The sequence below is a fragment of the Tinamus guttatus genome, unplaced genomic scaffold (assembly GCF_059628265.1).
Source record: "Tinamus guttatus ecotype Peru unplaced genomic scaffold, ASM5962826v1 Tinamus_guttatus_pri_ptg000343l, whole genome shotgun sequence".
NCBI classification, from domain to species: Eukaryota; Metazoa; Chordata; class Aves; order Tinamiformes; family Tinamidae; genus Tinamus; species Tinamus guttatus.
The window spans coordinates 546114-566212 of record NW_028288877.1 but is presented as its reverse complement, the minus strand read 5'-3'; the positions used below and the strand labels follow the sequence as shown (position 1 = coordinate 566212).

Genomic DNA, 20099 nt, shown 5'->3' with positions numbered 1-20099 from the left:
AACAGAAAGATAGAAAACATGAAGTTATCCTCTCATGCAATTTGCATATATAGGTAAATGATAATATACAGATGTGTCAGAATAATCTTGCAGATCTTGGGATGTGGAGAGAGTCCAGTGCAGGGCTACAAGGATGATCAGGGGCCTGGAACACCTGCCCTATGAGGTGAGGCTGAGGGAGCTGGGCCTGTTCAGCCTGGAGAAGGCTGAGAGGGGACCTGATCGGTGTCTATAGGTACCCCAAGGGAGGGAGTGAACAGGATGGTGCTGGCCTCTTTTCAGTGGTGGCCACCGACAGACCTAGAAGAAACGGCCACAAACTGAAGCATCAAAAGTTCCACAGGAACTTAAGGAAAAATTTTTTAACAGTGAGGGTGACAGAGCCCTGGAACAGGCTGCCCAGAGAGGTTGTGGAGTCTCCTTCTCTGGAGATCTTCAAAACCCGCTTGGACGCAGTCCTGTGCCACGTGCTCTAGGTGACCCTGCGTGTGCAGGGGGGTTGGACTAGATGACCTCTAGAGGTCCCTTCCAACCTTAAGGATTCTATGATTCTATGATTCTATGATCCCCTCCATATGATCCCACTGTCCATTTTCATGTAAAAGTGGAGAACTGAATGGATATGTTATATGTACTATTTTTTCATTTTTTGTGCATAAAGATTAGTTTTTGTTGGTCTGTCTAGTAATGGTAAGGGTGATGTGTGACTCAGTCTTTTGGTAGAAACTTTTAGCTTTATTAGTATTCCTAAAAACTGAGGCCAAATTACTTTGATATACCAGAGAAAAGAATGTTTCTAGATTAAAAGTTGTTAGTACAGAAATCTCTTATATGGGGAAAAATCTCTCATTGGACTTCATAAACAGAATGTTGTAAAGCCATGAGTGTTATTCTTCTAATTTGACCAAAACCTCTCTTTTTCTTCTCTGTCTTGGATTTTTTATTGGCTTTGTTTGTGTACTATTTCTAAGTAACTATAACTACAGAGGAGAGTATGCTTAATATTCCAGGTGACACGAGTTACTATTTTTCTTTCCTTTTTTCCTTTTTGTTTCCTTTTTATATTCTTAGTTTTATTGGGCTTCTTGTTTTAAAGAGCTGTATTTTCCTCCTGCTTTTTTGTGCCAGCTTCACAAACCTTATCCTGTATTTCCCAGTCAATGCTGTTAAGCCTAGGGATAGCCGCTGTCAAGCAGAGAATGTGAAGAGTGCAGGAATAATGCAGTGGATTTCTGAATTTCAGAAAAGTGAAGGACCTCTGTGCACTGTACAGAAAAAGAATAAGCTGTTTCTTTGAAGATTGAAAGGACTGTAAAAATTTATTACCCAGCCATTAATAAGATTTTTTTCAAAGTGTTTTATTTGGTCCCTTCCAACCTTAAGCATTCTGTGATTCTATGATTTGCATCTTTTCCTTTAAAGAGTGGCAAACAAGCAAACGACACTCAGTATGTTATTGCTGTATAATTTCTAAAAATTTCCCTCCACTCCTTCAACTTTGGAAAAAAGTGGAGGAAAAAACCATATTTTTCTCCTTGCTGTTTAGAATTTTTATAAGGTAGAAAAACTAGAAAAAAAAAAAAGAAAAGAAAAGAAAAAGAAAGAGCCCTGTGTATACATGTTTATAATGTGGATCTGAAAACCCTTTTCCCTAAAGGTGGCATTAAGAAGCAAATCTTTTTTTATATTTTTTGGACAAGCTCTTTGACTCTCCTTACTTTTGTCAAAAAAAACCCTCAGCCAATAATCTTAACTTAGTTTTTTGGCAAAGTTGAGTCTGATCAGTGATCAGTCTTTCCAGCTTTAATCCATAAATAACCGTAATAGCGTATTTCCTGTTTTCCTTCAATTTTGTAAGCATGAAATAAACTACTTTTTATCCCCTTCTTTCCTTTTTGAAGTGGTATATCACTTTGGCACCTTATATATTCTACTTGCAATTACAGTTATTGGAATATTTTCCAAAGAATGGGAACACACTGAAGAAAAAGAATAACCCAGAAGTTTTTATGGGTCCTCGTGGTCATTGCAGACAAAGAACATAAATGAATTTTGAAGAGTTAGTTGATTGAGAGAGTAACAATGCTAGTTTTCTTTTTCTGTAGACATTGCAATATCTTGCAGATTAGTATTTCCTTTGAATCTCTTATTACATGCAAAATAGACAATAGCTATTGTAATTTCAAATTATTTTTGTCAGTTCATAGATCCAAGACTGGCCTCTAAAATGCATTAGACACTAGCATTTTTTCAATCCTAAACCTTAATAAATTTAATGGAAAACTCCACATGAATATTTGTTTCAAAAGAAGGAGTAAAGTCTCCTTATTTTCAAAATTTTAACACCATTGTGAGGAAGGAACCATATAAGACAGGAAATTTATATCAAGTATTCAGCTAGAAAGCACAGGAGGCACATAATTTCCCTTCTGCCTGTGTTTTTACCAGATTTTTCTCCTTCGTAAATCTAACAAGCAATAATTTAATGCCTCTCAGAAGTTTCATGAAATGCTGTGATAATCAAAGCGTTGCCTGTTACAAAAATTAAGGAAGCTGTCAAGAAAACGTATTTCCAGCTGAATCATGTATCTCTCTGAAAAAGGGAAAGTAGGGGTCTGTGTCCTTATGTTATATAATATTTTTAGAGATTAAGCATTTTTCACTGAGTTTGGTTTAGCTGCTATATTATTTTTTTAAAGGCCGTGTACCTAGGGTAGAATTGTTGTTTTCGACATAAGCAACACTCAGTGCAAGAAAAATGCAAGAACTGTCTCTGTTTGAAGGAAGAGGAATATGTGTATGTATGTACGCATATGTATGACTTTAGTTTTGTGAGTGCATATGTATATATAAGTACGTGTGTTATTGTGTAGGGAGGAGGTATTAGAATGTTGCTGAATAAAACCTTTATTAAAGGATGAATATATAATTCAGATAACTTTAATTTCTGTGTAAGAGGGACACTTTATATTCAATATGTTTGTGCAGATGAATGGTGCTACCTTGTCTACAGAGTAGACTTTGCCTGTATATGCAGTTGCATTTTATACATACACAATTATAGATTGTTCTTTTGATAGGACTGTTTTTGGAAATGTGGCACATGCTGCACCAAATTCACCCTAAGATACCTCTTCTATAACTTCAGTATCTGAGAATTAGTTTTTGGTTTTGGTTATTAAGGAGAAGTGTAGTATACAATGTTGTTCTTTAATAACATCTTATTACGACATCTTCTGCAAGAACTATTGTTCAGCTATAGCTATTTTGACTTATCTCCGTATGCTTGTAAAAACATAGAACTGGAAGGAGAAGGATCTAATTATTCAAAAATGCTGTCCTGGAGTCCTAGATAGTAGACTTAAAAGACTTTTCACTTCATTTGCATGTACCAGTCTTGGTTTGCAATAATGAGATGGAGAGGATCATATTCAAAAATGAGATTAGTGCTGCTTTGTTTTTACCTAGTCCTGAAAATTGTTATAGAGTTTCCCATTTAATAGAGGGTAAAAAATATTTTATCCTGTCTTTAGATTGTAATTATCATCAAGATACCTCTTTTTCTCTCCAGAAACCTACACAGTGCAGAACAAAACACATTTAACCCCCCCAACTTTAGAAGCCAAATGTTTTCCCAAGCCTTTCCCTGCCTCTTTCCCTTGCCCTCTTTAATATGTGCCTTGCAAGCTAATTTCTGATGGCAATGTGCACAGATTCTTTCTGTTCAGTGCTCCACTGTAGTGCAACAGCAACAGCAGTTGTGCTGAGCGAGGAGAGCAGCCTGAGAAGGATCGCAGGAAGCTCTTGAGTCTGAGGAAGATTGCCGTTCAGAATATGAGACTGTGGATAGCAGCTTAATGTAGCTCTTAAAACATACGCACACACATATGTACACACACACACTTACAAATTTTAGAAAAAAAATGGTTCACAGGGAAAGAACGGGTGTTAAATCTGAAAAGACCAACAAAGACTGTATTTTTTCTCCTGTGAGATAATGGTTTTAAGCCAGCAGAAGTTTAAAGATTGCCGTAAGAATGGCTTAATTCCCCATCCTGTAAAAGGATTAGATAATTCAGTCTCTTTATGGATTCCTGACTCTGGGAAATGTATTTCTACTTTTGCTTCTTCTCAGAAATAGCTGCAGAATGTACTTATTTAAATGCGCAAAGACCTGCATTCAGATGTTTTGAAAAGGCAAACAGCACCCAGAAAAGATGATTTTTCAGGCTGTGTCAATGTATAACTTTTGCTCAGCAAGTGAATATTCTAATGTTACAGCTGAAAATATTGTAACTCTAAATTACCTACTGGATACATGTACATTTTCCATAAAAAACTTTGAAGAGTAACTGGAAAATACTACTTTTAATTTGCAGAAAGAATGGACTGCAACCAGAACTCATTTTTTTTCTGTGGTTACTACGAATTTGCAAATCAATTGCTGTGATTCACTGTGCAGCCACTGAGAAATAGTCCTTTTAAAGTGAGTGCAAAAGTAAAAGACAGATTTGTTTTCTGTTACTATCAGTGAAAATTTGAGTTATTCTAGATTTTACTGTACCTCAAATCGGGCTGTAGCTCAAAGAATATCAGTGCTATCCATACATCTCACATGAATAGAATGGTTGCTGGTAAAGTTCACATTGTATTCAAAAGAATTATATAGCTCATGAGGAGAGCATGTTAAATGTGTAACTAGTTTTCCTGGATTTTATTGAGAGTTTTGTTAAATATCTGTGTTATTTCATCTAATTTTAGGAAAGTCTGCCTTCCAGATAATGTTCTGCAGGGTAATCCTCTTGCTTCATTTCAGTTTGATGGGGATACTTCCTTATTTACTGTATGGTGAAAATAAAAGCTATGATGCTGTTTGTGTTGGATACTGCTTTTTTTTTTTTTTTTTTGATAAAGCAGGATGGTGTGATGCAGAGCTTTCCAATTATTACTTTATGCCTGAGAAGTGGCAGCCACTGAATTAATTGAATTCACAGTCCTCTGTTATTTTATTTGCCCTGGGTAGGTCTAAGGCATGTTTCTACCGTAGTTTATGAATCAGAAATTTGTGTAAACTTCTTTAAAAAAAAAATCTTCACTAGGAAGCTAATGTATAGATAAGAGAGGTTTCCCAATCAAAGAATACTTTTGCCTGTATATTATTTACTGTTTTACTATTATATTAGCTGACATATTCTACCCCAGAAAACTGACATCTTTTGCCTCTATGAATGTATTAAGGATTTTGCTGGCACATATTTATTTTTTTTATTTATGTAAAAGCCATTAGCAGAACAAATGGAGTAGGTCAGAAATTCCTGGCATTGCATTTAGGTGCTGGAGAAGCTTTGGATTTCACACTAATATAACTGAGTGTGGAACTTGTGGAGACAGTAAGTCAAGATACATGAGATCAGAATTTGGATCAGTACGTTTGGGAACAAAGAGAGAAATAAACTCACCATATTATACACAACTCAGGGAAAGAAATGATTAGTAAGCTCGAAGTGTGATTGCTTGTGTGCTGTTGAGGTTGCCAAGGAAAAGTAAAAGAAAACATTTGTTGTAAACTAAAAGCAGCAAGTAGGGGCTTTCAAGACTTTGGTTCTCCAACCTCTGTTGCTATAACTTCCCTGGAACTATGCGTATGTTTGTTTCAGGGAAATTATAGGTCAGTATTGTGTTGATATCAGAGAGACATAAATTGCAGAAAGGAAGCAGATGATAAAAAAAGAAAAGTCCAACTTACCCCTCTTGCAAACTGTGAGTGAAATTTTCTTTGGTTGCCAGAGAAACATCATCATGTTATATTATTTTGTTTGCTTTGTTAATAAATTCTCCATAGTCTTTAGCCATACAAAGTCTGTAGAAAGGTAATTCCTTCTTAGGAAAAAAAAATGTTGAAAACATGGAACTATTCCTTGGATGGTTAGAGCATGTACTTTGAAATAATTTATGAAAAATTAGTGATTCAATACACCAAAATGACCTTAATTCCAATACAAACATGCCATTGCCTATTTTTTTAAGACTGCGAGAACTTTGCCATTGTAGCCTTAAAAGCATACATTGATCTTGGGCAAAAGGAAAACCAGCTTTACTGCTCTTTTGGCTGTAGGATCGAATATTGAACTTTTGCCTACTTCTTACTGTGTTTACCTAAAAGAAGTCAGCTGAATCTTCAGCTAAGCAGGTCCAGAATTTTCCAAGGAAGTGTGTGCTCTTTAGGAAGTAATAGAAAGCCAACAATTTCTATAGAAACCAAAATATTTTGCAGAAATTATCCAGATTCAACAAAATTTAGCTGACACATGGCAGAGCAGGGAGGCTGGCTGGACCCACAGTTCTCAGGCATAAACCTTCCCACTTCCTCTTGGGAAGTGCCCGAACTGTCTTGGAATCGCTGTAGTGACTTCTGTTGCTTCCTGAAAAAGCCAATAGAAACATTTTTACTGTATTGAAATAACAGGTTTGCAGGATTTCTGCTGAAGTAGAATTTAAAATTTTCTGTTGTTGTTCATCTCCAGGGAATGTCAGAATTCTGAGCAGATTTGTCTAGTTCTGGTTTGTTATGCTTACCCAAAGGAAAAAAAGAAAAAAAAAAGGTCCCTTAATCACTTCCTATAATCTAAATGCCAGCCATATGCACAGTAATTTCATATTACTTGTCTAAGTTGTTTATTTTGGGTACAGAAGGAAGCTTGTTTAAAAAGATACCATCCCTTCTATTTTTGTTTATTTATGTATTTATTTATTTATGCTCCTTTCTGGAAGAAATAGAATGGAAATTTGTTTTTGTTTTGTTTGCTTTTGAAAAGATGTATTTGTGGTATGTGGATAGTTTGTTACTTGTCAAAATTGTACCACTTTCACGGTTCCAAATCATCCAGTTATACATGAACCACAATCCTCCTCTGATAGTGAATCTCCTCACTTATTTAGCATTCAATTTGTCATTTGCATACACGCACAAACAGAAAAATAACCCCCAAAGAACAACTTTTACCCTACACTAGCATTTGTGATGTTTGCGATAAGCTTTAATTAGTAATTTACACAACAAAACAAATAGAGAACATCTATCTCAATATTCAGATATCAAAAATTCTCCATTTCTTTGTGTTCAAAATAATATATTCTTTCTAGTGAGGCCCTGATGTTAAAAAGTACCTTAATTGTGGCTAAATGTTTTTAATTATTTCTGTTTTCTTCTTTTTTGTTAACATTATGGGAATGATGTTCCCCAATGAGCAATATGACCAAAATATTCACATATTTTCAGAAAATATATTTTTTTCTCAAAAAATCTTTCTATGTTAATGCTTCAGGCTGCTTTGTGCCTAAGCAATGACAAGGTTTTCAGTCCTTTTGTGAGATTAGGCTAAGCTTCTTCCTTCCTCCTTTTTCTTCTTGCATTTCCATATCTTTTCAGACTTTCATGCAATTTGATGAGCATACTGTAAAGCTGTGCGAGAACATATGGTCTATCAACATCTGGACAGTTCTTACTAATTATAGGGGATCCCATTCCTGTCCTGAACAGATGTATTAGGAATTCAAATAGATATATTAAGAATTCATTTTAATTCTTAAGTTTTGCAGCTTACTTTAGTTATCTTATTATGGTGTCAGGTCTAAGCATTCTGTAAAATATAAATAATATCAAATTGATTAGAAGAGTAGGTGTCACTTCAAATTGTATAGAACACACCTTCCTTATAGAGGGGTCCTTTTTTGTCTCTAATTGATTATAGCTGTAATTACATAAAATTATATAGATAGTTCTAAGTGTAATATTTTGGCATAAGTAAGTATGAAGCATTGTAATAACAAAAAGACTTATTGGTAATTTCAGAAAATAAACAGGAGCCTATCTGAGGTTTTCAGTGTTGTCTAACGGGTCACATGTTGTTTCTATGAAAAATGTCAACCATGCTATAGAAAATATCAATCATTCCTTTAAAAAAGCTTGGCGCGTATTCATTCATACTTGCTCGTTCCTTTTTGGTACTTCTTTAGAATGTTCTTTGCTTTATACAAATACATGGAGGAATCTAATTCAAGCAGACTGTATTGTCTGGAAATGAATGATACATTGGATGACTGTTCAAGCTCAAAGCAAAGTTAGTTTTGCAGAATACAGAATACCTGTTAACTGCTCAATGGTTGTTACAGCTCCTATAACATTAGAAGAAAAGATTCACTCAGTATTTTCTGTTGATGTGATTGCCGCAGGGCTATTACTGTACATTTGAAAACAGGATGGCAGGATGAGGGAGTGACTTGGAAGGGAAATAAAGATAGTCTGGAGGCATTCGCTAGATTAAGATACTCCACCAGAGAAGCACAGGAGCCTTTCTCTGGATGAGGGAATAGGTCTTTGTGCATGGCAGTCACAACAGAAGTTTGTGATCTGGTAGCACTTGAGCAGTCTCTTTTGCAGCCGACCTCCACCAGACAGCCACTCAGTAGAGCTCATCTACCAAGCAAGAAATGTGGATCTGCACTGAATCCTTAGCCCACCTGTGTGTGCGTGTATGTGTGTAGAATGCGGCTAATGCTAAACTCATGTAACAAATATTTAAATGCTTCACAGTTAATCCCTGTAGAATTCCCTTGGAACATCCTGTCATCTTGCAAATGGATCCAAGTTGAAACATTTATTGCCATTAGTCTGTTTTATTTCACTTGGTTTTGAAACAAATGAAACGAGAGTGGGGAATAGCATCTGATACTTCTCCAGGGTACTGCTTCTTGCACTAGCAACAGGATGAAATCAGTGCCTCAGTTCCTTTCCACCTCTGTAATCATCGGGATTTACAAGCATTTCAGTAAGACTGTTTGTAATTCTAGTACCATGTAACAATGTGTTTTGAGGTGTTACAAGGCAGTCAGAATTGCGAGGGAAACTTTGCAGATGTTAAAAAAAGAGGCTGTGGCGTTACTCAAAATGAAGGCCTGCCTAGGTTGTTTCGCACATTGATGAGAGGTTATGCAACATAAAGCCACGGGGGTATAAATAATGTTTTCGCTTAGGCTTTTTCCATCTGGGTATAATCAGTGGACTTTCTTATAATCCTCATCATGATGATACTCTAGTAATCTGCATTTTAAGAAAGAAAATCATTCTAAATGATTCTCAATTTCTCAAGAAAATGTTGGGGATGAAAATGTATTCATAGAACATGGGACCTGATAATCAGATCTCATAGTTTAGACTTTCCAACCTCAATGATATTTGCAGCATAGTGCAACATTCTTTCTTTGGAGACATTCGACAAGAAGAAAGCTGGAAAGAAATTAGCATGAACAAATACAGATTTGAAAATATATCTCTGAATGTATAATCAGCTTCTGAAGACTTTGGAAGTTCTTCTAGATGCATGCTTCTATCTAGTCTCTTTTAAAAAAAAGATTACTGTGGAGATGTTATAATATTACTCTTGAAGAAGAGATCGGCATAGTCTTAATAACAGCATTCTCTTGATGAGCAAGTGTAAGAAGTTTGTGATTCTGTTGCTTAAGTCACATGAGAATCTCTTCCAATACCAATTCACAAATAAGAGATACTTAAATAAGTTTAAAATTCCATTCACTCCAAGTCACCCATCCATTTCCACAAAGGGAAATATGAAATGGATTTTCTGACTATCGCAATTTAATAGAGAATTTTTTGCATATTTTTCATTAGGCAGCTGAGCCACTTGAGTATATGTAGTTTCATGAATAAAATGAGAATAGCTTCAATTGTTCATGTCTGATTTTGTGGGTGTTTGGATTTATGAAAGCTCAGAATGAGAATGTCCTACAAAATCTTGAAAATTATGTTGGCCTCAAAGAAGAAAATCTACGTACTTTTACAGATAATTTTCTATGACAGCAGCTTGAGAAGAGAAGATTGGGTTATTTTCCATTTTAATTAAACAAGGTGCAATATCATCATGATTGCAGGCAAGGGTACATCACTTCCAGTTCCATAAATATCCTTATAAGCCTATATATATATTTACAGTAAGCATGTGTGTATGTGTGTAATTAAGGAGGACAGGTCCATTTTAATCCAAATCTAAATGACATAATTATTGAGACATTCCTCTTTTGCATGTTTGTTGCCTTTTAAGGTTGGTTTCTCCCTATTTCCATATATTTATGATAATGATACAATGTTATTTGCTTTGTCATCCGTAGAAGAGCCTGTTTTACAAGTTAGCTAAGGAAGAACTGGTAACTAGAGTATTATAAATGAGCTGTAGATCTATAGAAGATCCACAGAAATAATTTTCAAAGTCAGGTTTACAACTTCTAACCATTACTCTTTTGTCACTTTAAGGAATTTTGTTTTCTATAGAACTGTCTCCTAAAGTAAGAGTCACAAATTTACTTAGCTTTTTCTTGTAAATAAACTATCCCAGAGGTGATAAAAGGAACTGAAGTAATTATTAGGAAAAATGTATTCTTTCTGAGAATCAAACAAACAAGGAAATGATTTGAAATACCTATACAATGACTGTGAGAATTATAAAATGTGAAAATCAGATAGGACAGATGTAGAGGGTTCTGTTTGGTTTCAAAGATTAATACAAATTTTAGTGTAAAACAGCTGCAGAGAGTGAGAAAGGAGAGTAAAAAGAACTTTTTTTAAAAAAAAATGAGTTATTTCTTTCCCCAAGGTTCTACTTAAGTGCATTTTTATGATTCCTAGGTTCTGCAAAACTCCCTTGCATGTTTCATATTCTTTTCATGTCTGAATAAATTCAACTTAAGATAACCTTTATGTAAATGACAGTTATATATTGTGTTAAGAGCTACAAACAATTTTTTCAGAGCAAGATCTGCACTTGGGATTCATAGGACCCTGAAGAAGCATGACTGCACTTTTAAGATACTCAAAAAGAGTTCAAAAAGATGTTCAAAAAGAACAGATACAAGACTATTTTTATAAAGTACTATCAAGGCATTGACTGGTGTCAGCAGTTGCAAGGCGAAAGCCTAAGAACAAGTCTGCAAAAAAAATGCTGATTTTTTTCTTTAAAAATCAACAAAGGAGTAGAAAAAATTCTTGTGTGTGTTTTCCTGTTCTATTAACATATTTCTGAGTATAGTGAAGGATGCTTGCTGAGCTTCGTATGTACATGGAACCATTGAAAGCCCACTTTTTATTAAAATAAATCTCACAAAAGAACATAAATTAGGATTCAAGTGGCTCTTACATGGTAATTTTGATTACTAGATATCCAGAATGATACAATAGGTTGCATATGCGTTTTCATATGAATTTTCAACAAAGCAACCCTTTTAATTAGCACAGTGTTAGCTAACCTCCTTCTGTGTCTTATCTATAGAATATGATTACATATATTTTCATTCACTTTTTCTTAATTTAGATTGCAAGGAGATAACTTGGCAGAAAGACCAGAAGATGGCTTAGCGGTGTCTGACACTCCTGAGCCGACAATGTCAGACTCTGATGGTAAGTTATAGAGTATATATATCTGCCCATCAAAAACAAGAGCAATTTGCACAGAAGAGTAGAAATTATGAGAAGATTCAATTCCCGAGAATATTCCCAGGCATTTGAGCTCAATCATTTATGCTTTAAATCTGTTAGGAGAGTTTCTAGTAAATAGGCTGTTCCTTGTAAGTTGCCAAAGAACAGTCTTTGAAATGGTTGTTTTGATAGTAGAGATATATGTGTATATAGGGTCCAAATGGTATACAGTAAAAATGAAAAATAGTTACAGAATTTCTCCTCTGTTTTTAAACTGTATCAAAATATGCTTCTCTGATCCCTCTGAGCACTACTGACAAGAATTAAAAGCATGCTAAAAAGGAGTTTATACAGTGCCTCTAAAGAACATTTCCATCTACAAACCTAATCATATATTATGCTAATCAGTAGGCAGGACAATCAGCCTTGTTCTAATTTCTGCTGTGTTTTTTTGTTGTTGTTTGTTTGTTTTGTTTTTAACAAAGTAACCGTTGAAATAATTTTCATGGAAGAAGCTAAATGGAAAAAGCTAATGGAAAAGGTCATTCCTAAGAGGTCCTTCCTTTCTTGTAAGAGAATGCCCTGCTTTCCTCTGAAACATGTTGAAATTAATCTTAGCTGTCACTAGAAGAGACACAGAAGTATCTCTGGTTTGCCCAGAGATTCCTAGATAAATGCATCTTTCAGTGCATTCCCTTACTGCTGGGTCAAACCAGCAGTCTATCAAGAGGAAGATTGATTTGCAGTTTAGCCTGCAAAATTCTTCAGTTACAAAACTAATCCCAAGAAAGAGAGACGCCAATGCTTCATGTAGAATACATTATGGTATATGTGAGCAGGAGATTATTGCAGTGGAAAAAGATAGAGATATAAGACATATATATTGTAGAAAAAAAAATGTACTGTTCCTGAAGCAATTAATTTTAAACAGATCTCCACCCTTCTTTCCTGCATACCCTAGTTCCTAAATCAAAAGTATACCCACCTTGCTTGTAGGCTTCTTTTCTGATTAGTGGGAGCAGAAGATTTGCAGTGTTGCTAAAGGGCAGAGGCACCAGGATGGAAAAAGAGGAACCTGTCAGGAAGTGCTGGGTGCTGTGTAATAATGAAGTTGCCTCTATCATGATCACAGAGTATGGAGCACAGAGTGCTGTAGCCATCCTCACTTTGACCAATTTGTTACACTGCTGAATATTGTGTATTCGGTATGGATGTAGGGAAGATTGAGTACCTCTTCCTAAAAAAAATAAAATAAAAATACAGGGAGGGAAAGGTAGATAAGTATGTAGAGCAACAAAATTCATACTGTTACACTGTTATGTCTACATCTATCTCACATATGTGAGTATATGTGAACCCTTAGCTATATAGCTGGCATAGCCTTTAGGGCAGAAATACTGAGGTCAGCAATGAGGTATTGCCAAATTTCTGACAAGAGCATTCTCAGAAATGCTCTACCTTTTAAAATTCTTTTCTTTTTTTTCCTAATATGTTGGCTACCAATACCTTTTGATTAAAAAAAAACACAGCTGGCTTTTACAAGTAGGCACAGCCTAGAAATAGGCACAAACTTTGCACAGCTGCCCCTTCTATCAATCTTTCCTATAAATGCAGCATATAACCTATTTTATGCAGAGCTGATATTTATTCCCAAAAATATTGTGTATATAAAGGAGATGATAAATGAAACTATTGTTAGAAAAGCTTATACAAAATTTGAAATGCTGCATTTAAAATTTTTTGTTATGTTCTCTAAGAATGTGACAAAAAGTTTCACTTACCAGTTTTTTTCAGGACTATATGAATTTATTTTTTATTCTTACTTATCAGTACCAGTGATTCTATAGAGAGAAAACTCTACAATGAGAAGTGCTGATGCAAACCTTTGGTTCAGGAGTATGCATGCATGGTGCTGATGCTCAGCAAGGTCAAAGTGTCTCTCTCTGGATAATGATTTGTTCCTGGGTTTAGTGGGAAGATTGTTAAACTGTTAGACCTGGAACATTTTTCTTGTGGATTTTGGATGCACTAGGTTTAGAAGTAGTTTTCTGCATATCTGATCTAACAGCCTTTACAAATAAGCCTTACTGAAGCAATTCCACCTAATAAAGTCAAAGCAATAGCTTGTGTAAAAAGATCGTCTGCAGAGTCAGGCACTACCCTGACTCGGCTGACAGAGTAGACCTGCTTCTAATTAACCACTCCACTGATTTCTCTGTTGTGTAATTGTGCTGAATTAAACAGAGTTGCATTTGATATAAGTTGTAAAAAAGAGAGGGAAATCGGGCCTTGAGATATGAAAACATAAGACTTTTTAACACTGCACTTTCTTTTTACTATCCTAAACAAAATCTTTCGAAAGTGGTTTTCTTTCCCATAGGGCCATATATCTCCACAGAAAATAATTAAGTGGACATTTAAATAGCTAGGTTTCTGATTACCAGGAGTAACTTTTGTGACTGCAGTGTAGATGCCAAGCCTCCCAGATTTCTCTCATGGATTAGTCCTCCATTAAGCCACTTATTCTGTCTTTGAAAGTTTTCCTCAATGCCTTCCTCCTCCTCTCTATAGATAAATGAGTGGAAAAGGTGAGGAGACCATTTCCAGAAGATAGACAATCCAACAGGATGCTCTCTCTTTTTGATGGTGGAGGAATGTAGAGTTCATATACTGATATGTATTTTTTTCAGATTGTATATTATGAAATATACAGAAGTGTTCATTTAAACCCAGTTGCCCAGATGGAACTTTATGACTGGAGAGAAAAATCAATAAGTGGGTGTGAGTATGTGGAAATCAGGGGTGAGAAGCAGACGTGACAGTGCAAAAATCATTCATTCAGTATTAGGCTGTTACTGAATCACCTATAGAGCATCTTGCTCCCCCTGAAAGGTGTTTCAAAAAAACCTACATCTTCAGCAAGTACTGAAGTACTGTCTGAATATAACTGGGAGAAAACACTACAGACTTCATACAGAAAAAGAAAAAGGCAAAAAGAAGGAAGAGATCTCCCAATATCTGACCACTTAGCAATGTTGCAGCGTCATCACTTCTTCCTTCTCTTTCGGTTGTGTTTGCAATGAAAGTGGTGACCGTGGCTGCTGCAGCTGTGGATAGTTCTGTCTTTATGCCAAGCGTATTCTGAGATATTTAACAAATCAGGTTGTTCTGGGAATGTAAAGACCTGCCTGGTAGTGTCTGAATGCCGGCAGGACTCAGGGAATGCCAGGGCACCTTGCTTTTCCGACTGCTCATGCACAGCATCCGAGTGCCAGTAGACTGCCAGGAGAGCAGTGTCACTATCCAGCGTGTCACTTGGAAATTGCTTTCTCTAAAACAGGCTCTTAAATTCTGAGCTAAGTCTTTCTATATGCATTGAAGCGACATTCTGGCTTTCTCATGAAGCCGTGTTGCTTTGCACTTGTGTTAGCATGGGAAAAAATTATGGCCTGCATGGCTTGTAAATATTTCCTAAAATGGCCAGAACTGCTTATGTCAAGAATGCTTAACTGCATTCTATTTGCTTTGATTGAATTAATATAAAGTTACATTGTTTTTATTACAGCTGAAGAGCTCTACGGTGTAAAAGCCAAGCAATATTTAATTTTAACAGTAAAAAATAACTTTCAAGACATCTCAGCAGCTGAAGGGTACCTTGCTCATCACAGTTGTCATTTGTGATGCTGATCCACATTGTATTAGGCTCATTAGTATGAGCCCAGACATAAATTACAATCTATCCAAGTGGAATCAAAAAGCAGTGCTTTTGTGGTAGTAATACTTACTATTCCAGCAGTTAACTTATAGGCATTTTATTTTCCAGGTGATTAATTGTGCTTCATTAGCGTGACTTACTGTTTTTCTACCATTTTGCAACAGCTGGAGTATCTGGGGTTGAAACACTAATGGAAGATATTGATGAATTTGAGAGTGCCCCTCAAGTAGCAGGATCTGTAAGTACTTTTTCTTATGGATAATCCTCTGATTTTTGAAAATAATGTGATAAAAAATGCATTTTGTGTAAGCATGATGTTGTGCTTGCCAGCACTGTCATCCAGAAACAAAAAACAACACAAATAAAAAAACCCCCTAATTTCTAAAACTATTGTTATTAACTCACATTAAACCATGCATTAGCAATGACTTATATGCATATCTCCTATTGGAGGTGCAATCATTTTAGAGTCTACCTGTATGTTCTCTAATGTTTATTTGGTGGTGAAATATCCATTTTACTAGTTTGCTAAATTTACAAAATTATCAATAATAATTAATATTAAACAACAAAATAATAATCAACAATACCAAAATAGTTTAAATTCTAATTTAGTTATGAAATTTGACATTACAATATCTCAACTATAATTTAGCCCTTTTGCTTACATTTGCTTGGAACTAATATCTGAGGTATTTATTTAAAAGTTCTGATTAACTTTCCTAAAAATAGGGAAATGTCTCTTGATATTTTCATTGGTATTTCTTGTTTAGAAGTTCAAGGAAATTTTTACAGTTTTGAGGGAATTTTTTTGAGTTTTCATGACTTTGGTAGAATTGGTCATAGAAAAAAAACACTTGGAGAATTTAGATCTTATATTTTGAATACCGCAAAATCCCAAACAAAGTGAATACTGAATAAATAAGTAATGCTAACGGAAAGCAATTTGAAGTATTTTCAAGAGTCAGCACTTTTCCTAAGATCCAGGATTTTGCCAGCATTCAAAGTGGAAGCAAACATTCAAAACTTACTTAGAGATCCTAGTTTATTACAGGACTTATTTCATGACAAATATTTGATGTAACAGGGGAGCGAGGCAAAATCCAAAGCTTTTTATTTCCCTTGAGATTTTTGCTGTGGCTTACATTCAGTGCCCTCATTTGCTTTATATTTCTGAAGTTAAAAGTTGGATAAATATTTGGCCAGCAACCTTTATGGAAAATGCTTAAGGGATATAAGAAAAAATAAGATGGCAAGCTGAAATTCTAGTAGAAGTAGCAAAGGAAACTATCAGAGGAAGCTACTGGATTTACAGTTAATAACAGAAGGAAGCAGGATATATGCACTGAGCGCTTTTATTGAGTGGCTATGGCTTCCTTCTGAAAAGTTTTTCTTCTTTTTACCTCATCTGGATGTAGCAGGATGCTCTGTTATTGTTTTTTTCTTTGTGTGGATCTTTGCACTCTCTAATCTGGCCTTTCTTGTGCATATTAAAATATATATTTTTCTTTGTGAATTATCCATGTAAGCTGATCTAATCCATGTGAAACAGAAATTATGGAAAAAAACTCTATCTGCAAAAGGTGTTTTTGCAAAAATTTTCCTTGAATTTTTGCTTTTTATGGAAAAAAACAATGTATTGTTTTATGAATAGCTTTAAATATTATCAGTGTATTTTCAGAACTTCTCAGTTGCTTTCTTATTAAGAGTAGACACATGGATTTATAATGATGAATAAAGAAATTGCTTTAGGATAATTAATTTCTGAAATTATTTGAAGCTTCATGCACTTGGAAAAATGAAACTTTTAGCTCATCTGTTATTGATTCATGCTGAATATGTGTTTATTTCAGGGATTTAATTTTAATTGTGATTCATAGGGACTTTCTTACCTTTTCTTGGTATTCTCTCAGGGAACAGTGGTGTGAAGTAACTTAATGGATGTACAAGCTTGAACATAATCAACCACTCTAGCAAACCTAAACTCGAGTGTTTAACTCAACATGTAAATTATTTTTTGGACTGGGGCCACCGTTCGGCAGTTAGCAGTTTTGTCATTACAATAAATATTTCAAACTTCCAGTGCCACGTCAGGAATAGCCTCAGTGTGCCTCTGAGGTACTATGAGGCATAATTCATAATACTCTGAATTTTAAAGGTCATATTTAAATAATACGTGGACAAAATTAGCATATTCTAGTACAAGTGTTTTCAAATCCAAGATAATTTTTGAAAGTGAGTGGATTTATCTCTGAAAATTCAGGTACACAAAGTTGACATTTTTTGCCTTTTAATAGTAAATTTAAATTTAAATGGTGATGATAAAATAAGTACAACTCTCTTGGCAACTGATCAAGGAAAAAATGTGAATGAGTAATACTAATTTTTGTAGCTACATTAACAAAATAATATAATAGAATTATATACCATAAAGGTCATTGAGAAATAGAAAAAAAAGTCCTACAGGTGATTAAGCAAATAGCTTGAATTACATACCTTAAATTTCTTTTATCCAGACCTTATCTAACTAAAAAGAAAAAGAAGTAAAAAAAAGTAAAATAAATGCAAGAATTTTAGTATCTATAGTTGCAAAATAATAATATCTTACCTTGAAAGTTCTCTTTAGCTATGGAGAGCATCTGTAGTACTTAAGAATACTTCTCCACTTCTTACCTGCCAATATCTCTTTTTATGGATATCATTTTGCGGATTGCAGAACTCAGTCCATCCGAGTGCCCTCCGGGCTGGGTGACACATGGCCTGGCTGCCGGTCTCCCCGCGGAGATGTGGGCTCTGCACGTGGCAGGACTCAGAGAGAGAGGTCCTGGCCCAGCAGAGCGCAGGTCGTCAGCCCTTGCATGCAGATTGTGGTTAGTGCTTCCAAGGAGACCTTCGAAATGTCTTGATTCAAATACAATGGCAAATGTGTTTTGGAGTAAAAAAATACTCTTTTTGTCATTTTAAATTGCAAGAGTTTTCTGCGTTTTAAAAAAATCCAAAAAAAAAAAAAAAAAAAAAAAGCATCTAGCAGTGCCTTGCTCTTATCTCTCATGTTCCACATTTAATATCTTTGGCAATAAAATTCAAAAATACTACTCCAAATGACAGTAAATAAAATAGGTCTGAATCATTAAAAAGAAAACTATTCAGGATACATTACAGGTGGTGAAACAAATGTGATTCCCGGTTGCCCATGTATTTCCTTCTTCTTTCTTGCCTGTTAATAGGAAACCTACATATAAGTTAACCCAAATCTTTCTATCGAGAAGACTAGCTCAGTGGCTTTTTTTTATTGTAAGTTTAGCGTAAAATGTGCTGGCTAGCTGCCATGGGAAGCAGAAAGCTTGTAATTTCAATTACATGGTGTTTCAAGTAGAACAGACCCTAATGGGGAAGGTGGAGATTAGAGATGGCTGCCAAATTTGAACACAACACTGAGGAGGATTGTTTATTCTAGCATACCTTAAAAACAAGTTGACTAGTTCACCCTATGTGCCTAAACACACTGTGAAAGCTGAAAGGTTAAGCATTTGGTGAACTCTTATGGAGAAATAACTGTGTGAAGGACCTACAAACAAAATATTGTACAGAAAGATCACCCGCTTGAATAGCAGTTGTCCTCAGCTTCTTGGTTAGAGTTACTTGGAAAGGAGAGTTACAAATGAATTACTGAATAAACTTGTTGTTTTTTAGTTGAAGGAAACTGTTATTTTTTATTTAAGCTTTACTTAAATTTAAATATGTAACACATCAGGAAGTGTTACAGTGTACACAAAAAGCTAAGAATGGTTGTCTTTCTCACAGTGTTGTCTCCTCAAATTAATAATAAAATTTGCGTTTGATTAGCAAAACTATGTAGAAGACAAAGCTCAATAAAAATTCATTATATGTATTTGCAACTCAACAGGAACTTATGATTGAATTGTAAATTAAATGCAATATTAGGTGAAACTAATACTGCTCTCCTTTTCCTGGTGATTTCTTACATGTTTCACAGAGATCATGCAGTTCAGTGTTAAAAGTTTTTAAAATGAAGAAGCACTTTCTCTTGTGACTTGGATGTTCTCCCTGTTTAGAGAGTTCCTGAAGCACTTGGAAAGAGGAGTTGTGTGTGTCCATGCATATGCGTTTGAATACATCAGTGTTTGAATCTGAAGTAGACAAGAAACCCATAGAAATTCAGGCCACATTCTTTAACAATACTTTTTACAGTTAACAGCAAAGAGTAATTTCTTTTCTAACAAGCATTTGGTTTTCAGATGTTGTTATAGGTTAGGAACATTAGGCTTGCCTTTTGGACTTAGATATTCTAAAATCTCTGAAGTCAATGTGGGCATTTCCACGGGTATGACAGCCCATGACAGTTCAGGTTGGTGGTAAGATCAACACATTCACATGGATGTTGTTTTTCTAGGAGTAAAAGCTGTACTGAAATATAGCCATGAAACTAGCACTGTGCTGTAGACTGAAGCTAAAAAGACAAGGATGCCTTTCAGGAATATCTTCATACTTTGATCTAAAAACTCGTTAATATAAATAGGCCATTTATAAAATGTATATTAGTTTAAATAGGCTGCCTATAAAGCTTAATGAACAATAAAAGCAATCGGAGGGTGGAATATATAAAAGGTACTGGAAAGGTCTATGTCTATGCATTTCTTAGTACATGCATACTAGATTTTCCTCCCTACTTTGTCTGCTGTTGTCACCACACATTCTGAAGTCAGAGTTAAATAACGTTAGTGTTTTATCTCTGCTATACCTGATCACGACACAAAGGATAGTTTTGGTTAAGTGGAGTAAGAAGGTTGAAATAATTTTTTTTTTTTCAAGTCTGGTTATATCTTAAATAAAATAATTATTGCTATTCATTCTCAGGTACCCAGTGGAGTGAAGGTA

General features: G+C 35.1%; 1 protein-coding gene across 2 annotated transcripts in view; it reads left to right on the top strand.

The window, feature by feature from the left end:
* CUNH8orf34 (chromosome unknown C8orf34 homolog) overlaps positions 1–20099 on the top strand; it is a 132939-nt gene that overhangs the window by 92015 nt on the left and 20825 nt on the right. For both annotated transcript variants that reach the window (XM_088529744.1, XM_010225665.2), the window contains 2 exons: positions 11382–11467; positions 15365–15438. In XM_088529744.1, the coding sequence (XP_088385870.1) occupies positions 11382–11467; positions 15365–15438 (160 nt within the window). The remainder of the gene's footprint in view (positions 1–11381; positions 11468–15364; positions 15439–20099) is intronic.